Source organism: Choloepus didactylus, chromosome 17 (genome assembly GCF_015220235.1).
Source record: "Choloepus didactylus isolate mChoDid1 chromosome 17, mChoDid1.pri, whole genome shotgun sequence".
In the NCBI taxonomy this organism is placed as follows: Eukaryota; Metazoa; Chordata; class Mammalia; order Pilosa; family Megalonychidae; genus Choloepus; species Choloepus didactylus.
Window position 1 is genome coordinate 59,636,622 of NC_051323.1, and position 20,159 is coordinate 59,656,780.

A 20,159-nucleotide genomic window follows, 5' to 3' on the forward strand; every position below is an offset into this window, starting at 1 on the left:
TAGCCTTTCTCTCCCCATTATTTCTCACTGATAACACACTGCACGTGAACAAGTTAATTTGATGCTGCAAAGAAAGTAAAAGCTTATTTGTGCCTCGGCGGGTAAACTCACTGCCCTCCCGCCTACGTGGGACATGACTCCTGAGAATGAGCCTGGACCCGGCATCATGGGATTGAAAACCTTCTTGACCAAAAAGGGAAGAGAAAGGAAACAAAATAAAGTTTTAGTGACTGAGAGATTTCAAATGGAGATGAGAGGTCATTCTGGAGATTAGTCTTATGTATTATATAGATATCCCTTTTTAGTTTATAGCATACTGGAATAGCTAGAAGGAAATACCCAACTGTTGAACTACAACTCAGTAGCTCTGGTTCTTAAAAACGATTGTATAACTATATAGCTTACATTGTGTGACTGTGGGATTGTGAAAACCTTGTAGTTCACATTCCCTTTATCCAGTGTATAGACAGATGAGTAGAAAAATAGGGGCAAAAATTAAATGAATAATAGAGGAGGATAGAATGTTTTGGGTAGTCTTTTTTACTTTCTTTTTTTGAGTAATGAAAATGTTCAAAAATTGACTGTGGTGATGAATGCGTAACTATATGATGGTACTGTGAAGAACTGATTGTACAGTGTGGATGACTGCACGGTATGTGAATATACCAAAATTAAACTGAAATTAAAAAAAGGAAAAAAAAGCTTATTTGTGACTTAGAAAGATATAGGAATTTATTTTGAAATTGAATCCTTTAGCAATAAACACCAATAATGATGTTACACATTTTCTAACATAACTGTTTTAATTGTAACTGGCAGAATTATGTAAATTTGATTTGAAAACTATAAGAAAAATGTGAAGAACACTTTGGTGATAGTATACATTAAGAGTCGTTTTATAATTTATGCAATACCTCCTGAATTTGATGTTAAAATGTAATTAATGTAAGAGTGAGTTTACTCAACTTGGACATAGTTTTCAACCTGATATGCTTTTGGTTCTAAGTCAAATCATTTCTTCTAAAAAGATGAACCAGTCCTATCAATATGGATATGACTATTAAAAGAAATTTATTTTGATACTCAATTTGGTAATTGGAAAACTCTTAAATATGTTTGGAACAACTTGGGCTTGTGAATCTACTGTAAACTTTATGAAATCTAAACACAAACCAAGCATTTCCAATGAGAATTTAGGATCCAAATTATGATGTACTGCAAATATACACTACACACTAGATTTTGAAAATTTAATATGAAAAATTAATATTAAATATCTCATTGTTAATTTTTGAATATGGATTACATGTTAAATGATAATATTTTGAAGATATCTGATTAAATAAAATATATTATTAAAATAAGTTTCAAGTGCCTCTTTTTCTGATTTTAATGTGGCTACCAGAAAATTTAAAATTACATATGTGACTCACATTATATTTCTGCTGAACACTTCTACCCAAACTTGTTGCATATGACATGACCACACAACTAGACCACTAAAACTCACTTGGATCCAATTTAAGCTAGAGTCTCTTTCATAGGAATGTGAATTTGGGAAGTGCTACTCAGTTAGATGTGGGAAAGAGAATTGGAAGATGAAGTAGACTTGGAGATGGAAGCTTCTGTTTTTGAGATGGTCATGATGGAGCACTGTGAATGCTGATGTGTGAAGAAAAAAGCTGGTGGGCAAAGGCAAAGAATACCGATAAGCAAGATAGGTGTCAATTCCTATCCTGCTCGCTCTCTCTCACACACAAACACCCTATGTGCTTACTTGGCACCAGATGGCTACTTCCCAGGGTTATTCCCCCATCTAGCTTATACTTCTTAACTTTTGTGTACCAGAGGTCCCTTACATATTAGACCTCTTTAATCAGACCTTCTTAAGTCAGCTCCAATGGGTTTCCGTTTCTTCCAACCAAATGATTCCTACAATAATTATCATCATAATTTTACAATGTAGATATGAAATTTTATAGAATACATACATGACCAGACTTGACTCTTAAAATAAACTCACTAGGTATATAGATACCACCTCACTTCCATTGATAAAGGATTTTATAGTTTATGATTCTTAAAACAATGTTTATATTCTACATAGTACATAGTTCAATGAAGAGGGTACCATGGACATCGTGGACTTTTCTTAAATACCTTCAGAAAGTATCTAGCTAACCAAAAGCAGTGGAGAAAAATCCAAAGTTTGTTTAATTTTAAAAATATTTCTGTATTTCCTTGACAAATGATTGCAAAAATAATACAAGAACATTGCTGAGCAATATTAAATAGATGAGTGTCATCAAAACATAAAAACACTGAAATAAAGAGTTGAATGACTTTCTTAACCATTTTCACTTTTGAGTTGGGATTTTTTTCTAAAAGGATGGGAATTTAAAAGGTTACAGTGAGAGATGCTAAAAATACATAATCCTTTATTATCAAAATAGTTCATGATGACAAATACCACTTGATTAAATAATAGAAAGTAGTAAGGAGAAATGAAAACCTGGTAAGAGAAACAGAAAGAAACAGCCTCCCCCAGTACTTCCTCAAGTAAATCTTGTCCTGGACACAGGTATCTAGCCTCAGGAAACTCTCTAAAATATAGAAACAATATTATTTGTAAACTAAAAAAATTGAAAATAAATTGCTAAGTCAATATTGGGGAAATAGCATATGAATACTGTATGACCTCAAAAGTTTATTATATAGTAATTATAAGTTTAAAAAAATGGAAATGCTCTAATGTAAAGCAAAGAGAATGGTGCAACAATACTTTATGCACTACGTTAATTATGACTGCATGAAATATGTAAATATGCATACTACAAAAAACCTAACAGGGATATATAGAAAAGATAATTTTCATGTCTGGGTACTAAAATTCCAAACTTGTAAAATTTAACTCTTGAGTATCAGTTTAGTTCACAGGATTTTTTGGTATATATTAGATTTATAGCCAATATAAAAGTTAAAAACAAATCAAATTTTATACAAAAATGTGAAAATTGTACATTTATGAGAAAAACTACATAAACTCAGCAAAAATTTCAAAAATCTATTCCAATTCTAATGTAAATCTAATTTACTTCATCAAAAGTATGACATCTCTGAGTTTCCTTTCATAGTTAAACTCATCATAAGCTTAGATTATGTTTACAACAGTAACAAAACATGCAAATACAGAAAAAATGTTTTAAAGTGTTTGGATCAGAACTGATATATTCATCATTTCTAAAATAAAGAAGCAATTACTCTGAGAAATATTCTAAGTCTGTTAATTTCAACTTCCTTACGTTACTTCGCATAAACATGTAACCTCTTTTTTTCTTGGTTTCAGCATCAGCAAAAAAGAAAAACTGCATTGTAGTACTGATTTTTTAACTCATAAGGATACTAGGAGGTTGTTTTCAGAGAAACAAAAGAAGTGATAGCCTTAAGAATTATTTTCACATCTTCTGTCACCTAATTAAAAATAAGAATGCAGGAAAAGAATCTTTTCCAGGTAAGTCAACTTTAGTAGGCTTACCCGGGGGTAATTCATGATGTAAATGTGAGTTTAAACTACTATGTACCAACAATTGTTTCTGTTTCCCAAAAGAACAAGCAGCAAAGTTAATTCACATTATAAATATGCTTACCTTTCCATCACTTTGTTGGGATATTATGTGACATTTTTAATATGGGCTCAAGTGATTTTTTCAAATTAACCTAATACAAAGTTATAAAATCTGTGTATTGAAAACTTTGCAAAATAAGAACTACAGATCTCAAGTTTTATGAACTGCAGGATAGTACTTCTGAGATTCTCGGCTTCAGATGAGTCAGACTACTAACCACATTAAGAAGACCTATATCATCTCTGAAAAAATATGTAATATTAATAATGCATTAAGTTCTATTCACATTTCCATTCAGAATTCAAGTCTTATAGTGACTGGAAGATGGGAGAGACAAATTTGTGTTATTAAGCATTTTGCTGTGCCATGGTGTATTTTAAGGGCAATTCATGGATTTTTTAAAGGAAATTTTGACAATGTTCAATTTTTGCCATATGCCCTGACTTGAGAATCTAAATTTTAGATGAGAATTCGCTGTACTAACTGCATACCTATAAGCTATTTAATATGTATTTCCTGTCTATCAATTTTTAAAAAATATTTACTATGTTTTATTCCTGGACATTAAAAAATTTTTTAAAAAACATACATAGTTTTCTTATTTTGTAAGTAAAACTGTCAAAGAAATCTGTTTACTTGCAAAAAGCTTGAGGTCTGAGGGTTCCATTTTTCTTCTGGTCTTCCATGCCATGTATTCAAAATGCTTAAACACACCTGAGGAAGAAGAAGAAGAAAAAGAAGAAAAAAGCTTAAAATGAATTGAAAGAAATGTTTAAAAGCAAACTGTCACAAAACTAGTAAGTAAAAATGAAATGCTAATATGTCAAAGTACCTCATTTTATGCTCCTAAACAAAACCCTAAAGTTTGATCTATTAAAACAAATTGGCATTTTCAAATGTGATCTAAAATCTGTTTGGCATTAGAATTTCTTCACAATGGAAAATGAATGATAACCTATTACAGGTTAACATAAATAATATTTTTTATGAAAAAATAACTTTTCAAAACTATAAAAAATTTTAGTCGGAAGAATGGTACTGTTTTCCATTATTGTAAATCTCTTTCAAATTTTTGACAATATGATATAGCTTAATAGAAGACAGTCTGATTTTCGTAACTGCCTCTATATTCAATTTGTTGCAATATATTTCCACTTTTCTGTTCAGCTGCAAAATACCTGTTCTTTGCTCTCCCTCAAAGGAAGGAAAGTCTGCCCCTGGTTAAATCTTCTGCAATAAAACCAGAAAACTATGATTTCAACTAATGATGGGGATAAAATTATAGCTGGTAACCACAGACTTGAGGCAGGCTGTAACTTCTGAAATTAAGAAGACAAAACCAAGGGAAAACTTAGGGACATCTTTAATTAAAAAAAGAACAACTCCAAGCACTTGCTATTTTTACATCATCAAATAAGTGTCTGCTTATGAAGTCTATATATTTCTTCTCATCTTCCAGTGTTTTTTAAACATCGAATATTCTCAGCACAGAATTTATTGTTGAAATCCCAAAACTGTCCAAATTTACTTTGAGATCCTAATTTTCTTTTAAATCTAATTTTAAAAGGTTTACTGCAATGAGATGATTTTTATTATACCTTTTTGTCAGTTTTTTTTTGGGGGGGGGTGGGAATACAAGAAAAGGTGAAAACATTTTAACATAAACTTAAACCTTAAAAATAAGTTGCCAATTACATGCATCACAGAAAACAAGCAGTTATGATGGCAAGAAAAGTTATGATATGCAAAAAAGGGCATAGTAATAGGCTTATGCCATTCAACTACCTTCAGGTACTTGTAAAAAAATAAATGGGATTGGAGATGAGGAAAATAAAAAAAGGTGGGAGGCAGAAAGAGACACATGCCTCTACTGTATTCTGAGTGGGGGAAGCTGTCCATCAACCAAGGAATATGTTGTTGAAGTTAATCCCTTAGTAACTTCTTAAAACTAAGTGCTTCTTAACACTGTAGCATTTCTGCCCCTTTCAGCCGTCTTCTCTCCTTTTTCAGTCTAAACTGTTCACACAGGGAAGAGAAGATAACTAAAACAAAATTTCTATTCAAATCACAAAGAACCTCTGGATACAATATATTGGCACAAAATAATGCAGTTACATTACCTTGCCGTCGTTATAAAGGTTCGGATTGAATCGTACGCTATGACCACCAGTTGTCTCTAGATTCACAAGAGGGGGTGAACCAGGATAATCTTGAGGAAAATACACATCAAACTCAAAGCATCCATTTGCATAAGGAGTGTCTGCTGGGCCAGTTATCAGAACCTAGTATACATATATAAGAACACAAAAGCCTATGTTATATTCCTAAACACTGACATTTAAGAAAGAAAAAACAAACAAAAAAAACAATACAAAACCTGGCATGAAATAGGAACAATCCTCTTACATCCTATCTCTGTATACCTCCCAGAATGTGTTAAATATGAAATTTAAAATTAAAATTGAGATTCTAGCACTCGTTATTCTATCTCAAAGGTACGACCGTAGCTTTCTGCTTTAAATCTTCAGATAAGTTACTGCTTTAAGAAATAACTTACTTTTAAATATTTGTCTCTGGAGTAATGAGACAAATAGGTAACAGAAGAAAAGTGCACATGTAACATCTTATGACTAAAAGGTTTTGAGAAAACAGTAAGTATTTCCCTTAGGATTACTGGTAGTTCAAGAAACAGCAGAGAATCTGACAGTGAGTGCCAGAATGAGTTAATGAACTTCTTTTGAGCCATTCAGCAGGTATTTATTGTGCAATGCATGAGCAACAAAGCCTTTGGTGTGTGGAGGCAAATGGCACCAGAGACTCAATCAGACTCAAGTCTGATTTATGCTTTGAGCCTCTATGCTGGGATCCTTGAGGTAAAGCATAATGCTTAGGATAAAACTAACAAACTCACAATTTGAACTTGTGTGGTCCAGTTGGCGATAAAATGCTTCCCTAAGGGTTCTATTGTTTGTAAGAAGGAACAGATAAGAGTGTGGCTAAATAGCAAAAGTTTGAAATTTCTACTGAAAAAGTATTCAAATAAGTAAAATGAGCATACAAGCAAGTAAACAAACAAGAAAACAAAATCTCCCCAAATCCCAGGGTCAATAGTTTCAGCTCTGATCTAAGGAAGCCAAAACCCATGATTTAACTTAAATCATGAATGTTATAAAAGACTTTTTTCCCTTAGAATTTTTGATTCCAACAATCTCTTGGAATTTAAGCTATCACCGTGATGTCAAAACATAAAGGTGAAATTATGTATTACTGTGCTAATTTTACTTGATTCATAGTCATTATGTATTTTTAAATACATAAATTTCCAAGAAAAGAAAAAAGACTAATTTTTGAAGAGTGATAGTAGAAGACATGAGAGAAGTACCTTGGATGACAAGGAAGAAATCCTGCAACTTCTTTTCTATGGTTAGCATTAAATGCTTTGATAATATGCTGTAGAACTGTGATAGGCTATATATAAGGTTTGCTCAAGGAAGGTGGCTTTTTTGTTAGTTCTTCTAAATTTTATTTTTCTACATACTCAGAAACTAACATTAGAAAGGGACTTTCACTGAGGTTCAAAATGATCAATAAAATTTTTATTAAATTTATTAAAATTAATGCTATTTCTAGTATTTTGTATGAATCTTAGCATACTTTGATATGCTCGGGAAATAAGGAAAAAAGTTGCCTTTTCTACCTTCATGATGTCTAGTCGCTCCTCATCACAACGCACAAACACACTAGAGGACGATGAAAGAGGCAGGGATGTTGACAGTGTCACAGCTTCCTGGGCAAGACGGCGGGCTCTGGCAGCACTGTTTGCATCATTTGCGTTTTTCACCTGAGACATGTAGTGGTAATTTACTTTAAAACCCAATTTCCCATCTTCATCTTCAGAAACCATCTCAAATGTATCTTAAAAACAAAAACAAAAACAAAAAAACAAACAAAAGAAACAAACAAAAAAAAAACACTGAAAAAAATGGAACCGGAATAGAATATAGTTGTAATGACAAAAATCACAAACAAATCACTTGCCCTTCTTCCACCCAAAATGGAAAGACTGCAACATGGAAGAACAGCAAACTATAAGGTTTATTCAACAGATACATATCATATGTGTATAACATTGTTGGATGGATGGAATATGTAATGGAGGCAAAATCAATAACTGATTTTTAATCTACAGTGTAGATACACTAGTCAAGTAGCTAAATGACAATGCAAGGTAGTAGAAAATTTATTCTTAAAATAAGTGGTTTATAATAATTCAGAATACAAAATGACAGGAGGTATTCTCATATTTCATTTTAAAAAACAGAATAAGTAAACATTTGCATTGATTTGGAATCAGAATAAAAAGGCTAGGCTAAAATTTACTTGTGCATTATTTTTTCAATTTCAGCTAATAAAATAAAATAAGATTATTAGGGTAATATTCCGTGACTCAAGAGAAAGAAAAAAATTTCTAAGTACTTTGACAGAATATAATAATCAAGCTAATTTTAGATAATTTCTTTGGCCCTGAAGCTGTTCTTTACTTATAAACCATTGATACAATGAAAAGAAAAAAAGTGGATTTGAACTTTATTACTAATTCAGATTAACCCTACCCCCTTCAACAGTTTAAAACAGAGATATTTAAATAAATTATAATACTGAATTAAAACCCCCAGTTGCTGCCAATACCATCATTAGAAGCAATGGTAACTTTTGATCTTGTGTTCTATATAATCTGTAAACATATACACCTACAGAAAAAAATTAATGCTATATTAAAATTAGCATTAATTCAGTAAATGTTATCAAGAACTTACTAAGTGCAAGGTACTGGGCTGGGTTCTTTAGGTCAAATAATAAATAGGAAATTGTATCCGCTATCAAGGAGCTTACACAATCTAGAAAAAGGGAAGACCTATAAATAGTGTCACAGGTCTGCATTAGTGTTACATCTTAAAGATGTATAGTACATTCTTAACAATTTGCCAGTGAGGCTGGCTTGATGTGGAATAGGAGTGCCACAATCTTGTTCATGGTATTACTTTTTTAAAACAGATCTTTTATATAGAAAAAGGAAATGTCAATTCATTTCTTATAGAAACTATCACCAATCCTGTATAAGTAGAATCTAATTTAATTAGGTATTATTAAAGCACTTCAACCCATGGTACATACAAATGTTACTGGCCAAATGTACTGCATCTCAATAAGACTACAATGTTTTATCAATGAACTTGTAAAGGTAGTTATTTCATCTGCCCTACTTGGCTGCCTTACACATACTACAAGGACAAATTTCCTTTGAATTTTATAAACAGCAATTCACCAGACACAAAAATGGGCCAGATTCTATGGCTAGAGGAAAACTCTTATACTATTTATCTATAGGGAACAAGGCCTACTAATATAAAAAATTATTAAAGTATTCAATCAAAGATAATGGCTAGTTGCTAACAAGTGCATATCCCATGACTAAGCAATTCCTCTTGTGGTGATGTGTCCTAAGAAAATAATCCTGGATTTACACAAATATTTATATGCAATGATGGCCACTGAAATGTTGTACATGTTACTGAAAAAGTAGAAATGTCTACCTAAATGTCCAGTTATTGGTTAAGTAAATGAAAGTAATATTTTATGATGGGATATGAGGCAGTCATTAAATCTTCAAGTTTTAGAACAAACATGATATTGGAAAAGGTTTGACATAAGTAGAAAATGTGGTTTATAAAAAAACTACCAACAGAAAAAACAGGTATTTTTTCTGAATGATTCTAAAAGTCAGTAGGTAGTGAAAGTCTTTTAGGTTTAAGGTCAATCCAACTTTGAGAGTTTATGATTTAATGTTGTGTGAGAGAACCCTCTGGACTATATGACATCAATCAAGGGTCCTAGACATATAACTCTGAATTTCTTAGAGGTAATAATTGTAAGTCAGAATCTCTCATACATTTGGAACCATAAGCATGCACATATTGGTAAAATGAAACTTTCCAGATTGAAAGGATTAAAAAATACATAGAAATGGAATGTGGGTAAACACTTCCAACTACACGAACATTACAGTAGTTTTCAAGGCCATAGACAGACATTTGCGATGAACCAGTAACTGGACCAAAACCAATTCATTAAAATATTTAATCCCAACAAATACACATATTCCTAACAGATTTCAGGAAACTTTTCTTCTAAGAATGCTAGAACAAATTTGTTGCTTTACTAATAGAAGCTTGGTGTTGTAAAACACTTCCACAGGCTTTCTGACATTCTCTTCAAAAGATGGAAATCAATTCTCCTCCCCTTGAGTGTGGACATTTTTGTTACATTGTAATCATTTGTATCATTAATATACGATTGAATAAACATGACATTTATTTATTACATTCTCCTGAATTCAAGTATTATTAAACAAAATGGCCACAATCAATCAATGGCTAATCAATTACCCTAAAACACAGATTCCTTGGCTAAACTGTTACTTCTTTCTGAACATCAGTTTATACTCCTCTTCTATTCTTCCAATTTCAAGATGATGAACAAGATGTTTTCAAAGATCTACCTGAGTGTTAACTGTTTCCAAATCATTTTCATATCTATTATCTCATTTTATCTTTATTGCAAACCTGGCAGATAAGTAGAGCAAAAGTTAAATTTATACTGGTAACCTCAGTATGACAAAAATCTACATTTTTTTTTGACTCCTACTCTAGTGTTCTTTTTCTTACAGCCAAAATCTTTCGGGAAAAGAGGAACAAACAATAATAGTTAATAAGGGTTATCAAAATTTGGAATTCAAGTGTTTATTTATAGACTAACAACTTAGGAAGGGGTATTGATAAGACTCTCCCCGAGTTTTGGGAAGGGAAAGGCTAGAACTGAACTAGAGTGTAACTACATTCTCTCAAAAGGATCTCATGAAGTTTAAAATGGTAAGGGTAGCAGACTTAATTCAAAGCCCCAGATCTTAACTTCCTTCAGATCAGGCTATAAGAAATGGAGAGGTAGAGAAAGAACAACCCTTTCTGCCTCCTTCTTTGGACATCGTGTTTTTGTTTTTGTTTTTTTTTTTCCAGGTTTCTATAGTGATTCTACAGAATTCATGACTTCCAAATATAAATATGAATTCAAAAGAAATAAAAAGATGATAAAAATTTTCACCTATATAGAGGATAATCCATATTACAAGCAAATTTTTAAATCTTCAATTTATGATAAAGAAAAAATTTCAATAACAATGTTAAAGAAAAAGCAAACATCTGACAAAAGAAGGTTAAAATTTCAACTTACCAAACTGTAATTTCTTCATGACAGCCACGTATTTTTCTTCAAGTGATTTTAATACTGACAAAGGTTTGGGTTTCATTGCCGCCTTCTTTGAGTATTCACCTAGTTTTTTTTCTGTTATTTAACATTTCAAGATAAATAACATGAGAATACATTTTAGAAGATTAAAACTAAGAACAATTCACTTCTAGAGTATTTAGAATTCCAAAAATCTGCCAACCTCTTCACAATTTTTTCCTATTGTACTATTTTGAGAAGAAAATATTTCATTTTATTTCATACACATGACAAATAGGATTAAAAACCTTATCAACTTCAAAATGTTAAATTAGTTTTCAACCATTCAGGCAAAAACAATAGGTAATGCAGAATTAATGATATCTTCTGTTGCTAATATATGAAAATTTCAATTTAAATTAAATTCTCACACATAGGCTTAAAGTATTACTTTCTATCTAACACAATGGCATGCCACTGTATTATGATCTGTGGAAGGAAAAGAGACATTTATAATGCATGGTATCAGCCTACTAAATTTACTTTTAGTAATCACACATACTAGACATAAATATTTTGCAACTAGAGACTATTTTATAATTAACTTGAAAGTGAGATAGAGAACAAAAGTTTTAGGTAAATGAACTTGCTTGAAAACTATTAAAAACATATAAATGAACTTGCTTGAAAACCATTAAAAACATAAAGTGGCAAGGAAGTTTTCAGTGGAACATCTTTGGATCAAATGAAAAGCAGCTACTGTACCTTGATTTGCTTGTCGCAAACTGGTGGTGGCTGCATAAACTATCTCAGCAGTCTTTTGAATGTCTGGTACCAAAAGAGTAAGTCCTTCTGGTTCTTGATCAGATGCATCTGGTTTTACTCCTGTTTTAACATTTTCCCTTTTAGATCTGAATTTTTTTTTTAATATGAAAAGAAATGCAAAGAAAAATAAGTTTTAGGACTATAAGTCAATAATAGCAGTTAAAAATCAAAATAATAGTCTGCATTTCATTTGACATACAGCTGATATACACCAGAGGCATTAGATTCATTGTTGTTTTTCAACCTATAATGTGTAGGATAATAAACAAATGTTTGGCTATTTCCCTTCAAATATAAATACAGACGAGATAAATGTAGAAATATCATAACATAAAAAGCTCAGATGTCTGATATGTCCTTAAATCCACACCCTTAAAAACACACTTTGAGTAATTATAAATACTGGAGGTAGAGAAATCACCTCTATATCCAAAAATGATACATCTATCCTCTGTCTTATAAGAGTTGGCAATCAAAACCACACGTGGTTTTTAATTTTAATTCCACTTGTATTTCACTCAGAATATTTTAATTCTCCCCCCCCCCGCCCCCCACCAAAAAAAGAGGAATTAATTCAGAGTAATATATAGGTTCACTATTGGGTGTATCTTAATCCAATATGCTTCCATACACAGAACCTTTAATTAAACATTAAGTTTAACGGTATAATCCATTGGGCCATTAAAGATATTCTTGTGTTAGTTCCTATGCAGGATCTAAAATGTACCCAACCTTGTATCAAATTTCTTGTCATAATAATCAAGTTCTCAGTGTCTCAGTGTATAATGTGTCAAAATATTCCACTAAATTTTTATATGAGTGAAGTAGTAGTTGATGACATGATTCCCTGAAAATAACAACTAAACACACTCTTCTTTGTATTTCATCTCTCAGTACCTATTACTCAAATAAGTAAACATAAGGACATTACTGCATATTCATTTAAAATCTGTATCTTTTTCATTAAGTAGATAATTAAAAACAAACTGAAATCATACAAGGGTATTTAAAAGAGTTAAACTAAGATATTTATACCATGATCTAAACTCAACCACTCATTTTTCTAGTTTCATGTTTACCAACAAAAGGACTTGGCTATTACATTAAGGCAGTATTTCAAAAAGTGGTCATGGAGCCTTGGAGAACTATAAAAAGTATAACAGGAGGTAGAAAAATCCTTAACAAAACATGATTATATCAACTAAATACAAATGAACTATTCTTTATCACAGATAACAATCTGTACTTGGAAGCAATTCAGTGCTTAACTATAGGTAGATAAAAAACACATGGCCACTTTCCTTTGCCACTCAGGGAGTCACATGACAGATGTTATACCGTGTATCATTTCGACCATCGGTTTTTGCGTGCGTGTGTATGTACATGAAAACATGTGTTGCATGTTTGTGTAAGAAGAGTAAATGTTTTAAGATTGAAATATCAGATATTTTTACTACTAGTGTCAAGTAAGATATTGCATCTTTTATAACCATGAAATAACAATGGGACTGGAGTTCAATAGTGAGTCTGACCATTTTCTTAACAAAGATAGGATTCTAGTAGAGGAGCTCAAACAGATTTCCATTTCTCCATTATCAATAGCTAGAAACCACCAGTATCAAACACTGAGAGTCAAGAAAAATATGTAAGCTGCTTGATAGTACTCCCTTTGAATTTACAAAGAACTCTCTCTCTCCTCAATTGGAAATGATTCTCTCTCTAATGCCAGGGCTTAAAAAATATCCTTAAGTAACAGGGCCACTGAACCATGATAGGAAAACAACTGGAAGCTGTTTCAGAACAGAAGAGTTATGGTTATAACCATAGTAAAATATAGATGGTTCCCTAGAATTTATTAACAATCAGTTTGATCCATTGTACTCTCAAGTAAGATTTTACTTAAAGAAACATATCTTGTTAGGAAGAAAGGAAAGATATAGGAGAGAAGCTCATTATTTTTTCCACGATTAGGGTATTTTCTCTTTCAAGAAACAAGAACCTCTAGGATGGAGCGGGAACTCTATCAAAGCAATTTAGGGCCTTTCTCTATTCACACCCAAACATATAGGTAACCCTTATACTGATTCTAAATTTCAAGCCCTATTCACGAATACCAATTTCCTAATACCAGTTTTTAAAAGATGATCAGTAGGAGAAACTCCTATTATTAAAATCATGCAAGGATCCACAGAAATTTAAATAAATATTATTTTTCAGATCAAATGTGTGAAAGAAATGATCATATGCATCTCATATTGAAGACAATGGTTGATTCATAAAATAGATACATCATAGACCTTTACAGAAGGTCCTAACAAAAATCTTTTACTTGGTGCTTTTGACAAAAACATACAGAAAAATAAAGGGCTCATCTCTAAAAGGTGAGAGCACTTCAAATACATGAAAAACACACTACCCTGCCTAATGATGACTGCAACAGGTCATCATCTGATATTAAACTATAGCCAGTAGTTTCTTTTCTAAAAAGTTGCAGTTTTCTATCAACCCATATGTAGGCCCAGCTCATGAAAAAAGGCCATACCTTGGCTCACATCCTGAAGTCTGTGTGAAAAGCTATTTGAGTTCAAGGCACCTAGCTGGAAGTAGGTCTTTGAGACTGACAATGGATCCAACATGGTAAAAGCAATCAGCGACGGCAGCTACCATGGTATCCGCTGCTTTGTGCATACGTTGAATCTGGTTGTGATCACTGCCCTGAAGAAATACGAGGAAGCAACTGAAGTTTCTACTATTGCATAGAATTATCTGCAAACATTTTCCACTATGCTGTGAATTCCACTAACCAGCTAACAAATTAAGCAAATTTTGGCTCTGTGACAGATAATGTGAACAAGGATGTGAGCAAAATGGGCAAATCTTTCTTGTGAAAATAAACAAAAAAACCCATACCTCAATATTTAATTATATGAACTGCTTCTGCTAATACTATCACCCATATAAATTTAGATATTCGTAAGTCTACACATACCACATCAGAATTATGTTCTTTTATAATCGATAAACTGAAGACAGCTTAATAGAGCCATTTTCTTGGTAGAACAATAAAGACCACTTCAACCCTTTGCATTCCTAATTCTAAAAGCCAAAACTATCACACAGTTGAAATAAACATTTAAAAAGGTAAACCACTTTGAAAAACTAATCTGGAAGCTACATGCTGAAATGCCCAGATTAAGGACTATTAGGAATTAGTACCTTAAAGGAAGATTCTAAAACTACGAGAGAATGAAACTTCTATCTTTACCTATAAAACAATGCATTACATCATACTCCTCAGTTCCAAAGCTCTTTGCCAGGACTACAGTTTAAGAAAAATTATGATTAAAGCAGAAAGATTTTTAAGCCAATAATTATTTGCTTCTAATGTCTCCAGAAAGCATGAAAATAATCCTCAAAAGCACTAGTAAAGTGGGAAAAGACCTCTATTGGATGAATGCTTTATGTGATTAATTTAAAGCTTAGTTTTTAACTCTATGAGTCCTTTTCATTTTTACTTCAACCCTTTCTAAACTGAAGTACCACTTTTAGTTTTTAATATGATTTAAAATTAAAGTTGAAAAAATTATTGTCTTGGGAAGCATAAATGAGAAGTATGAGAGAAAGAAACAAAAGTATGAGAAACCTTTAAAAATACCCTCATTTCTAGATTATATATAAAAAAATTTCTTTTTTTTAAATCAGATTAAACTCCACAGGACACAATGAATGTACTGGGTGCTATGGTGGAATAGAGTTGCCATAAATACATGCTTCCCCAACCTACCAAGGGAAAACCCAACTAAAGCAATCAAAGAAGAGATGTTAAAATAAATGTTGGCATCTCTGTCTCCATCACCAAGTAAAATGTTGATGAACAACAGAACTTATTCAAAGTCTCTCACACACACACACAGAGAAACTATTTTTAAGAATATATAGAAACAACAAATGTTTCTTGGCTAAGAAATCAGGCCCTTTTCATTTTTGGAGTTTTGGGAGGTAGAGCTGAAAGAGAAGAAACTAGGAAATGTTTTTCCAACAGAAACAAAAGTAGGAGGTTAGAATTGAAATTCTTTCCTACCGATCGAAGTCCTAGAGGAACCAGGATAAGGGGATTCAAATATAAGAGTTTCATGGAAAATATGTCTTTCAGAAGTAGGTGAACTAATAGCTCAGCTTAAAAGGAAGCAGGGTATTTCTACAAGAGAATTAAGGTATTATAAAATAAGACAAACTTCCTTACACTAGGAAGAATTCTTTTGGTAGAAGCTTCAAGATAGCTAAGGAACATGACAATAATTGATGTATGCTTTATCGCTGTGAAAGAGAAGTTCAGGTACACTGAAGGCAGTCATTTGCATCAGGTCCTGACTAGCAATTAAGACTTTTTCACTGGAAGCAACCACTGCTTCCAAATTTTTGGTGAAACCTTGTCAAATGCCAAATATATTAAATATGAATATTTGCCTACTGGAGTCGGGCAGGAAAAGCCTGCATTGAAGATCAGAGACAAAATAATTACCTTTGTCCTTGGTCCAAGGAAGCTAAGAACTGCCTTGTTTATTCAAGAGTGAAAATAAATTGCTATAGCTGTACTTTGACTTCATTTTGAGGTGATACGGGTTGGCATGCCCCCAATTCCTTTATTAGTGGAGGTAACTGAGACTTGCTTTCATTCTTTTTTTCTATTTTTCTTTAGAGTGGTAAAAGAAAATGTGGATCAACAATTGGTCGTAAGTAGGTAGTGCTTTTTCTTTTTCTTTAAATATCATGTATTGCTCATAAACTTTGAATTTCTTCTCAACAAAGGAGTTAAAAACTTTAGAAATAAAAAGTATACTAAGATATCAATAAAATTCAGGAGACAGGAAAATAATAGCACATGTGTGTCCGTGTGTTGTGTGTATGAAAGAATGCGTGAAAGAGGACTTCTTTTAGAAACATTCAGGAAAATTTTTAGCACTACCACATTGTCCTAATTTAAGCAAGCAGAGATAGATACCAAATTAACTTGAAAAGACAGCAGAGGAAAAACACACATACAACTAAGAAATTTTCGGGAGTGGTTTTTATTAATTCATTTGCATAAGAAAAACACCAAATGGGTAAAACTGACTTACTTATTTAAGAAATAATCACATAAAGTTGCTACCTGCTCATTTACTAGGTAAGACTACAAAACACAGTGAAGGCTAGTCTATTGTAGTAATCTAGTAATTATTAATATTAACTAAGCACAATCAGAATGTTAAAGATTCCTAGTGAAATAAGCTGCCTTTTAATATCCAATCATAATGCTAATTTAAAGATTCTTTAGAGTAATGAAGCAAGTTTGTTTTTCCAATTAAAAGATATTTTTACTCCAGTGTCAGGAATTAAAAAGTTTTATACATCCTAAAGAAACAAGTCATCGTCCTGCACGTGCCCCCCAATCCCCCAGTTTTTAATTATTCCTTGATGTACACACCCAATTGTCTTTTGGAAATACGTATGACGAAGTAGATAAGGATACGCAAACGGGACATTAGGAGATCTGAATACTTACCATAGCTCTGCCTCTAAGCATCAGAGAACCCAGAACAAGTCACAGGCTCTATGAGCTTTGTGTTCCTCATTTTAAAAAAAAGGAGCATCTGAACGGCTGAACTCTTAAAAAGAATTCTTTACAGCTCTAAAAGTCTCTGTATAAAAAAGGATAGGTTATCGTGATGGTTAATTTCATGTGTGAACTTGGCTAAGTTATGATGTCCAGTTGTTTGGTCAAGCAAGTATTGGCCAGACTGTTACTATGAGGGCATTTTGTGGATTTAAATCATTAGTCAGTAGATTACATCTATGGCAATTAACAAAGAAGACTGCCTTCGGCATGAGAGAAGACTCCTCATTCTCAGGTGGAGTCCTTAAAGGGAGAAGTGATGATTTCGGTAGTCAGAAAGAATTTCTATCTCTACTCCAGATAGCCAGCTTCTCCTGGGGAATTCGTCACCTTCACTGAGTTTCCAACTTGCAGCCTGCCCTGTGGAATTCTGACATGCCAATCTCCACAGTCTTGTGAGCAATTCCTACAGTGAATCTCTTAATATTTACATATGTGTGTGTATGTGTGTGTGTGTGTGTGTGCGTGTGTATGATGTTGATTCTGTTTCTCTGGAGAACCCTGACTAATACAATTACTAATTGTGGGGGTGCCCAGAAAGATCACAATTATTCTTAGCAAGGAACTTCAAATTCAGTGATTAAGGCAGCATGGGATTTGGTATGAGAAGATAAAGACTCTACTGAGGTAGAAGTACTAAGTCAATTTATAATTTCTTTAAAAGAGGTTTATTGTAGCTGTTAATCACTTAAATAACAGAACAAGTTGTATTTTGGTATTTGATGAAAGTATAATTGTTTTTCAGGAACCAGCTTAAAGCTCAATTCTGGAAAATACAGTAAGGGTAAAACCTAAGTGATCAATGACCTATTTTGGTAGGAGATAGCAATGGCTTATAAAAATAGAAGTATGTGGACTATGGGTCAATCAACCTGTCTCTCTTCATAAATACTACTTTCCATAATGAATATCACAGAAAATTGGGGAGCTAATACCAGCTTTATTACCTAATAATCACACGATTAATAAGTTTTTAATGTTAAATTCTTATGACTAGTTTTGTTCTCCGTAAAACAAGAATAAATGTTTTGTCAACATTATTGAATAAATGTTATTTCAACATTCAACAAATAATATAGTTGAAAGTGTTTTTTTAACTGAAAATCTCAAAGAAAAGTTAAGGTTATATTATTAATATTTTTTTTCCTTAAAATTTAATCCAAAGAAAAATTCTAAGTAAACAACAGCATAGGTGATATATAAAAGTCTGATCTTTTTCATCAGTCGACTTCTGGCATGACAGTGTAAGGAGCTCCACTGAATAGCTCCCCATTAAAACTGGTGAAGGACATTTTAAAACACAACCTATAAAAGCCTTTGGAAATTGTCTTAGTGGCAAACAGCAAACAAAACATTCAAGAAAATCTATAAAATTTGGTAAGTAATGCCACAGTCTATGGTACCTGAAACCAAGACTGCTGCAGTCCTAAAGAATACAGGGTGCCCTCTCCCTTCAGCTCTGAAGGCGCTTTCTTCCTGGGAAGAGCAGGACTTCAGTATCTCTCATGTCTACTGCTGAGGCTGAGTTCAGAGTGCAGTTGAGAGGTGGATGTTCCCTTCCACAGAGCACTCAGCTCCTAGAGAGTAAGGGTGTAACAGACAGAAGCTTGCCACTCCCACCCCCAGCCCCAGCCCCAGCTCAGAGACTTTTTGCCTGGGTATAGAAACAGGCTACAAAACAGATAGCTCCTAATCTCTAACTAAAGGAAAAGAATTTATTTGCAATAGAATGTGGAGAAGTTTAAACCTAGGCGCACTCTCAAAAACAGTATAAATTGTGGTGAAGGAAACTGAGAGAAATAACCTGGGAGTAAGACATCTGGGAGAAGCCCTCCTGGGGACAGAAGAAACAGCAGACTCAGAAACTAGTACATTAAAGGACCACAATTTGACTTATTTGCAGAGAAATTTATGCCCTCCCCCTCCCCCCTACCCCTCTCCCATCACTGTTGTAAACAATAGAGCAACAGGGAGGTAACTAGTGAAAGTAAAAAGCTGGGTGCAATCAGGGAAAGAATGAGAGCTCTACCAATAATACCACTGTTATCCCGGGGTGCCTGAGGAGCAAAACCAAAGACTTCACACTGTGGGGAAAGGTGGGGAGAGGACAGACTTCAGTAAAATAAGCCAGCCAGTCACTAAACAAATAAATAAGCAAATAATAATAACAAGCCCAGGTGGGGGAAGGAAGAGCAGTATCCAGAGTTACCCAGTTTCCAACAAAAAATTACGATATGCAAAGAAACAAGAAAGGATGACCCATTCACCAGAAAAAACAAGCAAACAAACAAACAAAAAAGCAACAAAAAACCACCAGGCAACAGAAATGGTCTGTGAGAACAACCAAATGTTGGATTTAACAGAAAAAGATTTCAAAGTAGCAATTAGAAATGTGTTCACAGGTTAATTAAAGGAAACCATGATTAAAGAAGTAAAGGAAGGTATGATGACAATGTATATCAAATGGTGAATATCAATAAAGAGACAAAAAATTTTAAGAGCCTCAAATGGAAATTCCGCAGTTGAAAAGTACAATAACTGAAATAAAAATAAATTTCAAAGTAATTCAAAAGGCTCCAGAGAAATATTTTTAAAGCCTACTTACTGTTCCACAAACTTTCCACATCAAAACTTTGGGTGGATGACAGCTTTAAGGAAATAGTAGGGGCATGAATGAGCATGTATGTAGTCTTACCCTGTCATTTATGGACCTTAATATAAAAGACTTAAGATTCTATGCTAATGACTCTGAGCCTCTACTGAGCCAACAG

At 32.9% G+C, this 20,159-nt stretch overlaps 1 protein-coding gene across 14 annotated transcripts in view; it reads right to left on the reverse strand.

Annotated features, from left to right (window-relative positions):
- The window catches only part of BIRC6 (baculoviral IAP repeat containing 6), a 317,621-nt gene that overhangs the window by 19,222 nt on the left and 278,240 nt on the right, over nt 1–20,159 (reverse strand). For 11 of the 14 annotated variants that reach the window (XM_037807172.1, XM_037807169.1, XM_037807168.1 and 8 more), the window contains 5 exons: nt 11,673–11,818; nt 10,914–11,024; nt 7,324–7,541; nt 5,747–5,908; nt 4,263–4,340 (listed from right to left, as the gene is read on the reverse strand). In XM_037807172.1, the coding sequence (XP_037663100.1) occupies nt 4,263–4,340; nt 5,747–5,908; nt 7,324–7,541; nt 10,914–11,024; nt 11,673–11,818 (715 nt within the window). Of the gene's footprint in view, nt 1–4,262; nt 4,341–5,746; nt 5,909–7,323; nt 7,542–10,913; nt 11,025–11,672; nt 11,819–14,274; nt 14,448–20,159 lie in introns of those variants that run through there. The other 3 variants (XM_037807173.1, XM_037807175.1, XR_005212389.1) reach the window with 3 other exon arrangements.